The following is a 10,028-nucleotide window of genomic DNA, read 5'->3' on the forward strand; positions in this document are numbered from 1 at the left end:
ATATGAAGAAAGAGGGTTTTGGAGAAATGTTTAAAAAATAAATAAAAATTAAAGTTATTCTTAAACTTAGAAAGATAAATACATCTGTGAAAAAATAATATTAACACACAGCTGAAGTGACCTAAGTGGCTTTTATATGGACACCTTTCATCTTATGAAAATTTATGGACAACTTTGCTCCCTGTGCCCCATGGAACATTGTGTGTGATACCTCTGTGCCACCTGCATTTCTAACCCCACCAACCATCTGAAAAACTCTCTCGCAWTGTTGAATATTTTGATGCTATCTAAATGCAAAGGATTTCTCAAAATTATGCATTTTAAGTAGCATTGRAATTTCCTGTTTATGGTGCTATAAAACCAGGTTCTGAGGTCTCTGTGCAAACCAAATATTGACTTTCAAGGGTCATGGAATAACTATTGACCCAAGTTGGCATGCAAGGAATTACACATCTRAATCTTGATATGGGATCTGTGTCACAGCTTAGCTGCACCGAAGTACATGAGAGAAAGTTACAGTCATGACTGCATGAAAACAGAGATTCACAGTCTGTCAGATTTGTGCTCTAGACTCRCTGCTGATATTGTATGGGTCTCCCCTTGCTTGGAGAGCTGGCTCATATGGAGATACCAAGGGCAGAAACCTAAACAGAGTACCCTGAAAGCAGTAGGAGCCAAATCCCACTGGATCAGGCCCAGAAGGATGCTGCAGTGCACTATGACAGGTAAATTTGCACATAATATAGACTTTGTCTTAAAGTCTGGGACAAGTCCTGCCCCATTGAGACCAGTGTTGATTGATCCAGCATCACTGAATAGGAGTGCCATAATGTGCACTGCCCTGTGCACTGGTGCTGCCTGTGTTACATCTGCTCTCTGCAATTACCTGGAGCCAGGTGGGGGGCAGGCTCTTCTCCCAGATAACAACTGAACTAAAGGAAATGGACTCAAGTTGCACCAGGGGAGGTTTAGATTAGATATCAGGAAAAATTGCTTTACTGGAAAGGTGATCATGCACTGGAACAGGATGCTCAAGGAAGTAATGGAATTACCATTCCTGGAAGTGTTCAAAAAACATGTAAATGTGGCACTTAGGGGCATGGTTTCGTGGTGGCCTTAGCAGAGCTGGATTAGTGCTTGCACTTGATGGTCTTTTCCAACTTTAATGTTTCAATGATTCTATAAATTGTTTATATATAAAACCCCAGATATATGTGTGTGTAAATATTTGCGTCTATATACATACATGTACATAAATACAAATGCAACTCACTGCACTGGTTTTTCTGCAGAGATTGTGTAGGACCATGTTCATTGGAAGTGTCATGTCAATACCACTTCTTTTCTGATTGAAATGATGATGATAATGGATAAAATCAGMAGAATAAATGCAAATTGGGAATACATATATTTCCTGTTTTAAAAGAGTCAGCCTCACAAAGTACACAAGTAAGAGAGAAAACTTTTGTTAGGCTTGTGAATGGTAATTAGGAAATCATTTAAAAGATATTGCTYGAAAAGACATCATCAAATAAAGAAGGTGATTAATTTAGGTCTTGATTTTAAGAAAGAAGATCTTGAAATTCAGACGGACTTTTTTTTTAAATTCTTTAATTAAAATTTTAAAATTATAATGTTAATTAAGTTTAATAAAAGCATAATTATCAAGGAGTAGAAAGGAGACATTAATTTGAATGAATATAAATCCAAAAGGAATTACAAGAATGTGATAAAACATACRAACAACAAAAATTAATGGACAGATGGTCAAAGACAATATTGTTTTATGTAAATTGAGACTAARAGAAAGTCTGGTAGAAGTCTGTAGTTGGTGGAAGTTGTGGAATTGTCAGTAGAAAAATCAGGTAACACAGGGGTTCAACAGTCATTTTTGTTGCATATTGAAAAATATATATGAGTTGTATAATAGAGATTACTAATATTACTTAATTCTTGAAATTTCAATGTCCAAAAACTGCTCTGGAAGTCACAAATTTTAAAACCCCTATCTGTTTGGACTGTATCCAAGATCTTCAAAATAACTTTCTGGCAGGCAATAACAATTTTCTTTGTCATCAGTTCTCAGGAAACTGGGTGGAAGGAAAGACTATTCTCATCCAGCAGCATCTCTGAGATTTTTCACCTCTGGGCTGGTCACCCTACATTCCTTTTATGTCCACTGAGAAGTAGAAGCATTTCTAAAATGAATTTCATCTGACCAAAAGCTGACATGTGYGTTTGGTCAAAATAATCACATCCTAATGAGAAATCCACACTTTTTTTTAGAAAACCAACAGGATGCCCGGACTTTCTCAGATCTGCCTGCAAGGCATCGGTCCTGGTTTTCCTTGTGATGCTGGGGGAGAGGTCCTGTTGTTGGAGGTCTAAGCAAGGTCATCTTGTGTAGGACTGAGCATTTGACTGGGGATRGGAAAGATGAGCTATGTTCTAATASTACAATTCAGGCAAATGTTGATGCATTGAAAATAATCAGGGAAGAGTTATGAACCTTCTCAGATGCTCTGCAAGCTAATGGAATACTGAGAGATCCTGGTAAGCATTACTTATTTTCGTAGTGTAAAAATACGACCATGGACTTAATACAAATGCACAAAAAATACATACAAATAGGGGGAAATACTAATAACTGCATAATAATAAGTAGGATTTTCTATTAATGACATTCCTGTTATGCAAGCTGCCTTCTGCAAGCATCTACCTATCCTGATGTCAGCTGACTCTAAAGGGTGCTTAGATTACTAATTCAGACACATCTATATAYACTGTAAAGGGTGATTTGGGCTGAAAGTGGTATTTAAACAGCAGGGTCAAATCTTGCTCCTTTATAATCAAAAGTATGATTAAAGAATTGGTGAAGATGCCTTACAATAAGAAAGTCAGGAAGTTCAATCTATTTCATTTACTAAAACAAGGCCAAAAGGTCCATAATCACAGCCTGACACTGCTTACAGGGATAATCTCAATAATGACTTCTCAACCTGTCTGGCAAAATACAACAAAATTCAGTGGCTGGAAGCTGAAGGTAACTCAGACTAGAAACCAAATGTAATTATTGGCAGCAACAAAAAATAATTCTGAGGGTGGCTGTGATACTTTAASTAAAGAACCCTCAAAATCAAAATCAAATTTATTTAAAAAAATATGCTGTAAATCAGGCAAACAATAATTGAGGAGAGAATATGCCTTTTGCTGTGTCAGATTCAGGCCAGTGTCTCAGAACCTAATAATCTAAGAATCTGTAAACCCACCATCCAGGAGGCTTCCTGTTTTGATCTGTCTAAAAGAACTGTTATCTCAATGCTTATAATGGTGACATTGAATCACTGTTAATAAATATATGCATAATGTTCAAAGCAGGTTAATTACCATTTTTTCCAGCTCCAACCTCTCATATGATTTGCCACTACCTCTTATAGCAGCCTTGTTTTGAAAACTAATTCCCATTATCTAAAAGACTTTCCAAAGCAAACACAGCAGTGTAGCACTTTCTGATATTTATTTTGTTTTCTCAATGAAGAGGCAATACTGGTAGGGGAGAGAGTTCTTCTTCTGCAGGGGTACTTGTGTCCACTGCAGTTTTACTTAGTCCAARGAGCAGGTCCATGGGGCAAGTGCCTTGCTTTATAACTTCTGAATATGCAGTAGGTGGTTTATTTYATGGGAATTAGGTAAAGGGAATTCTGGCAGCAGCAAATTCTGCCTAACTGCCTAGATGCAGGACACTGAAAATGAAAAGAGGTTTCGTATACTGACAAAGATGCATAGTTTTAAAGTCACTATGATTCTCCCTCTAGCCTGCTTTCCTACCTATTTTTGAAAAAAAATTAAAAAGCATCAACCAAAACCTTCTCCTGTGGAAACCTGCCTCCTGCTTTGAGGTGTTTGACTGCATGGGGAGCACCCATCACCCATTCCCCAGGCTCGTGTGCTGTGGATGGCAAACTCGGTGGTGCTGGGAACACTCGGTGGACATGTGCAGCACACCGTGTGCGTTCACAGCATTATCACCCACCCAGATTAGCAGCTGAGCACTGCTGGGTACAGACAGCAATGCCTGCAGGTAAATACGGGCCTTGCAAGATATGGCTGAGTTGCTGACTCCATTGCAGGCTCCTTGCCCGACCTTGGGACTGGAGCACTGTCTGCCTCTGTGTTTAAAAAGTTAAGATAATATTACTTGTCTACCTCACAAGGATTTTTGTGAGGTTAGAGACACTGTTTATTCAAGCTATATGTAAAGTGTTACAGCAAGGAGAGCAATGTAAATACCTGTGCTCATGTAACCTCAAATAAAGCRCTACCCCTCTTGCTAGAGGAAAGCACACTTCATGCCCATCAGTCCCTACAATGTCCCAGGACAGCCTACACACAGTTTTTCCCCCCTCAGAGATAAAGAAACCTCAGTGGCGATGGAGTCTCAGTGGGGAAACCTGCAGTGAGTGAGTACAGAGCACTTCATAGCACGGGTTTTGCTGTGATTTACAGTTTTGTGCTYGGTGAGGAGCAATAGCTTATTGAGGGGTGGCTTATCCCATTAGTCCCAGTCTTGGTTGTCCAGTGGAACTGGGGAACAATGGGGAGCAGTGAAGGCCCCGAGATGCATTCAGAGGCATAGCTGCCTGTGACAGACACCCTTGGGAGCACACGCACATGCCATATGCTGTATGCACATCGTAAGAGTCGCTTAACCAGGGCTTTACAAATATTTTCAAAGTGCTTTACAAACAAATCATTAATAGATGACATATTTTTGCTAAAGGTACAACCAGCTCAACCAGATTTTATTACAGGTGTAAATAATATCAAGAGAATTTAAGTGTGAGCCTCATTTCTCTGCTCTTAATCCCTTCTCCTGCTGACATGTTAAAAGTCTGCTTAATCATCCAGCTCTTGCCTCCCAAATTCACAAATGCTTCATCCACACTTACTTATTTTACGGGGATTTAGACGAATGCCAGGAGGTACCTATCAGTGCCGTACAGGTTTCACGGCCCCAATGAAAAAACAAACAACACTACTAGATGTGACCCAGCAGTGTGATTTAACCCATTGTGAAGAGAAAGTGGCAGCTTAGAAAGCCCCCCGGATATTTTTAACCCAAGAGTGGAAGAGCTGGGCACTTTGGGCTGGAGAAAGGCCAGAAGTGAGGGGAGGATTGGGGCACTATGAGCCCAAAYACATCTGCTGAGCCCAAACGTATCTGCACAGTGCTCAGCCTACCCTGTTCCTRTGAAGCCAAACTTGGGGTGCCCCTGGAACCAAGAGCCATGGTGGGAACACTGGGGAGAGCGACGATGTCTCCCAGGGGCGCTGGCCACACGGGACCGAAGAGGGGGAYCTGTTGTGGGGAGAGGAGACACGGCCAGGAATCCCCGCGGTTTGTGTAGGATGAAGGATCGGGGGTGCAGGTAGCGGGTCCCGAAGGAGACGGAGCCCCTGCGAGGAGCGGTGCGATGCAGCCGGTGGAAGGGCGCTCCTCGGTGTTGGGGGTGAGGGTCGGGGCTCGGCAGGGCGCAGGGGCGGAGGGAAGCGCTCGGCGGCGGGATGAGGGGACAGGTAGGACCCCGCGCCCTGCCCTGCCCTGCCCTGCCTGCCCTCCCTGCGCTGAGGTGCGGCGGGGCGCTGCGCGGGGCGGGCTCCCGCGGCGGGGGCGGTGGCGCCGGGAGGGCCGGGCCGGGAGGCGCGTTCCTCCCCTGGGCCGTTTCTCGGCGAGGCTCTGTTTAATAGCGGGGCCGCCCCCGGCCCGCCCCGTTGGAGCCGGCCCGTGCGGCACGGCGCGGCCGGGGCCGGGGCCGGGGCCGCTGCGGGCCATGGCGGGGGGCGGCGGGGGGGCGGCCGGCCGCGCCCGGCTCCTGGCCGTGCTGCTGGCGGGGCTGCTCGGCGGGGCGCGGGGCTTCGGCGACGAGGAGGAGCGGCGCTGCGACGCCATCCGCATCGCCATGTGCCAGAACCTGGGCTACAATGTCACCAAGATGCCCAACCTGGTGGGGCACGAGCTGCAGGCGGACGCGGAGCTGCAGCTCACCACCTTCACCCCCCTCATCCAGTACGGCTGCTCCAGCCAGCTCCAGGTGCGTCGGGGCTCCGGGGGGACCTGGGTGCGGAGGGCGAGGTGGGGACACGCTACGGGATCGTGCGCTCCCCGGGCYGGCTGCTGTCCCCCAGCACCCCCATCCCCATCCCCTCGACTCAGTACAAAACCAAGCCGAAAGTCCCGCCGCCTCGCAGTGTCGCTCCTGGCTGGCTGGGGAGAGAGCACGGCTCACGTTGGGCGGAGGTTCGGGGAGCCGGCGGTGTCCCGGCGSTGTCCCGGCSGTGTCCCGGCCGTGTCCCGGCTGCCCGCTCTCCCGCGGAGGCTGCGGCGACTCCCGGATCTTTCCCTGCCGCTGCCCTTCGTCCCGGCCGTGCCCCGGGTGCCGCGCCCGATTCCATGCGGAACGAGCGGAGCTGGCCGCGGGGAGCTGGGGCAGCTCGGGACCTCGCCGGGAGCTTCACCGCGGAAGTTTCTTTCCCAGGCGAATGGCAGGATCCCTGTCCTCCCCACGGGCATGGATTTCTTCAAACAAAACCCAGTTTGTTTCTCGGGGCAGAGTTCCCGAGTCAGCACGCAATTCCTCTCACGGTGTCGCGTCGCCGAATTACGRTTATTCAAAAGACGAGAAAACTACAATATTTTATTACCGTTGTAAATGCATACGTGACCTTATTGTAAAAGAAGTACATTTTTCTAGGAGGATCGTGAACCAAAATATTTCAATAATTGTTTTTTTTTTTTCTCTGATTTGTTTCTTAACTGGAATATCCAGGCAGTGCTCAGAACAAATATATGCATTTGTTTAAACCACTCTAGTTTGGTTTTCTGCTTTCTTAAATTGTACTCTTGAGGTTTAAATCTGGCTAAATYTCACTTGCTTCATTGGAACTGATGGGCTAAATTTACACGGGCTAATCTAGGGAGTAAAATGTTCAGGCTTTGACTTCAGACCACATTTTAACTGAAAGAAGACAACATTGGGGTTTTTTCTCTTTTGTTTTTATTGTCCTTAGTTTATTTGTTTTATGCTGCTTCCTGTTTTTTTAAGGCAAAGGATCAACTATTACTGCTAAAAATGCAAAAAAAAAGGAGAAAACTTGTTATATTTTAACCTGTTTCATTTTCCCGAGATGCATTTATGATTTCTGTTTTTCTCTTCCAGTTCTTCCTGTGTTCGGTTTATGTCCCAATGTGCACAGAGAAGATTAACATCCCCATAGGTCCCTGTGGAGGCATGTGCCTCTCTGTCAAAAGGAGATGTGAACCTGTTTTAAAAGAATTTGGGTTTGCYTGGCCAGACAGCCTAAACTGCAGCAAATTCCCACCCCAGAATGATCACAACCACATGTGCATGGAGGGCCCAGGAGATGAAGAAGTTCCCCTTCACAGCAAGACCTCCTTGCAGCCYGGAGAAGAGTGCCACGGCATGGGATCTAACTCGGATCAGTACATTTGGGTGAAGAGAAGCTTGAGCTGTGTCCTGAAGTGTGGCTACGATGCTGGTCTGTACAGCAGGTCAGCTAAGGAATTCACAGATATCTGGATGGCCATATGGGCCAGTCTTTGCTTCATCTCGACTGCCTTCACGGTCCTGACCTTCCTGATTGATTCATCCAGATTTTCCTACCCGGAGCGACCAATCATATTTTTGAGCATGTGCTACAATATTTATAGCATTGCTTATATTGTGAGGCTAACTGTGGGCCGGGAAAGGATATCCTGTGATTTTGAAGAGGCAGCAGAACCTGTTCTTATCCAAGAAGGTCTTAAGAACACAGGATGTGCGATAATTTTCTTGCTGATGTACTTTTTCGGGATGGCTAGCTCCATCTGGTGGGTTATTCTGACACTGACGTGGTTTCTKGCTGCCGGACTCAAGTGGGGCCACGAAGCTATCGAAATGCACAGCTCCTATTTCCACATCGCAGCCTGGGCCATCCCGGCGGTGAAGACCATTGTCATTTTGATTATGAGACTTGTAGATGCAGATGAGCTCACCGGCCTCTGCTACGTTGGCAACCAGAACCTGGATGCGCTSACGGGCTTTGTTGTGGCTCCGCTTTTTACCTACTTGGTCATTGGGACTTTATTCATTGCAGCAGGACTCGTGGCCTTATTTAAAATCAGGTCTAATCTCCAGAARGACGGAACTAAAACTGACAAACTGGAAAGACTGATGGTCAAAATCGGGGTCTTTTCAGTGCTGTACACCGTCCCAGCAACCTGTGTCATCGCCTGTTATTTCTACGAAATCTCCAACTGGGCCATTTTCCGCTATTCGGCAGATGATTCCAATATGGCAGTGGAGATGCTCAAAATTTTCATGTCCCTTCTGGTGGGTATTACGTCAGGTATGTGGATCTGGTCAGCCAAAACTCTGCACACGTGGCAGAAGTGTTCCAACAGACTGGTGAACTCAGGGAAAGTGAAACGGGAGAAGAGAGCAGACGGTTGGGTGAAACCTGGGAAAGGGAATGAGACCGTGGTATGAGAAAAGGACAGCACTCCTTTGGTGGTCTGACTGCTCTYCTGTGAAGGACTGATCATGTGTAAGCATTGCCATGTAAATGTTGGGAGTAGAGTAGGGAGACRGTTACACAACCTGTCCCTGGGGTTGGGGGAAAAAAAAGCCTTAAAGAATAAAYAGTAAAAAGATCATGCTGCAGATACAATAGCCATAAACCATGCTGCCCAAAATAGGAGAGCCCAGGGAGGCTTTAAAAGCTGTGAAATATCCAAACATGTTATCTTCCTTTTTTTTTTTTTTTAATTTTTAAAGCATGATGCAATTACTGAAGTCTTGAAGTCTTTAGAAACKGAGGTGCTGTAGCCCATAGCTGTGGGATGATGTTTTCCTTTCATCACCTGACAGAGGAAGGAAGTCCAGGGCCAAATTCTGGGCTTAACTAGGGTCCAGTTACCAAGTTACCAGAAGATGGAGCACYTAGGACCTCAGTTAGATGTCTTCTTTCCGAGTTCAGCATTGAGAAGGAAACACTTGATGAGGATTGTGTCTTTATGCCCTGGGGAATTCTGATGTTCCAATACACTGTACAATTCAGTCAGGGGTCATATCCTGAAACAAATAGCAAATGATCTWTCCAGGTCTCACCTATGATGAGTGGGATTTAGTGAGGTATTAGTGAGGATGACTTTTAAGTCATCTAATGGCCTAATAATAATTTTGACTCATTCTTTTTACCATTTGTAACCTGGTCTGAATGGAAAGTTGATTCTGCCTTGTGGGAATTTGAACTTCCCTGTGTTTCTTCCCACCTGAATTATTCTGTGGTTCTATCAATATTTCTAAATTCTAAAAGCTTTACTCAAGGCAGCTTTACCCTCAGAAGCAGAGGAATCAGCTCAAAGTGGGAAACTGTGTATGATTTTCTACATCTGTTATCATTATCTGTCCCCATTCCTGCCCCTTCAGGTGCTCCTGCTATTTCTAGCAGACCACTTTATTCTGCTGCATTTATTAGCTAAAAAAAGTCTTAACAATATAGCGTTCCTTCCTCCAGGAAAGAGAAAACTTAGTTGAAGGTACCTTCAAACAATGCCATCTTTCTCCAAGCAACTTGTCTCTCTCTGGAAACTCATTGCATGAAGCAATTAAGTCTTAATGTATTTCATTCAGTGTGATGGTATCTCCTCTGTAGACGCCAGTCTGGGGAGAAGCAAAATGTTAAGTTCCTTGGCAACCTCATGTTCAAACAGATCAGTTGTATAATTATGTGTGTCAATTGCAATTAAAAGATTCTCAGCCCATGACATTGCAGTACAGCTGACTGCCTCACAACCATGCWTCAATTGTTCACTGACAGCTATGGAGACATCTTTAAAATGTGTATTTATGCACAGAATGTGTGCAAGCATTCAGTCCTCAGGAGCAACGAAGACCTTTCTAGTTTTTGTAAAGGGATCCAACAAATCCACCTTCTTGGTGAATAATGTTTCAAATCAACCACTGAGG

General features: G+C 45.1%; 1 protein-coding gene across 1 annotated transcript; it reads left to right on the plus strand.

Moving 5' to 3' along the window:
* The first annotated feature begins 5,852 nt into the window (after positions 1-5,852).
* Positions 5,853-9,826, plus strand: FZD4 (frizzled class receptor 4). The gene is made up of 2 exons (XM_057373651.1): positions 5,853-6,092; positions 7,218-9,826. The coding sequence occupies exons 1-2, from the start codon at positions 5,961-5,963 to the stop codon at positions 8,544-8,546; spliced, it is 1,461 nt and encodes a 486-aa protein (XP_057229634.1). The 5' UTR covers positions 5,853-5,960; the 3' UTR covers positions 8,547-9,826.
* The last annotated feature ends 202 nt before the right edge of the window (positions 9,827-10,028 follow it).

Source organism: Malurus melanocephalus, unplaced genomic scaffold (assembly GCF_030028575.1).
Source record: "Malurus melanocephalus ecotype Western Australia unplaced genomic scaffold, MMel_1.1 scaffold_204, whole genome shotgun sequence".
Taxonomy (NCBI): domain Eukaryota; kingdom Metazoa; phylum Chordata; class Aves; order Passeriformes; family Maluridae; genus Malurus; species Malurus melanocephalus.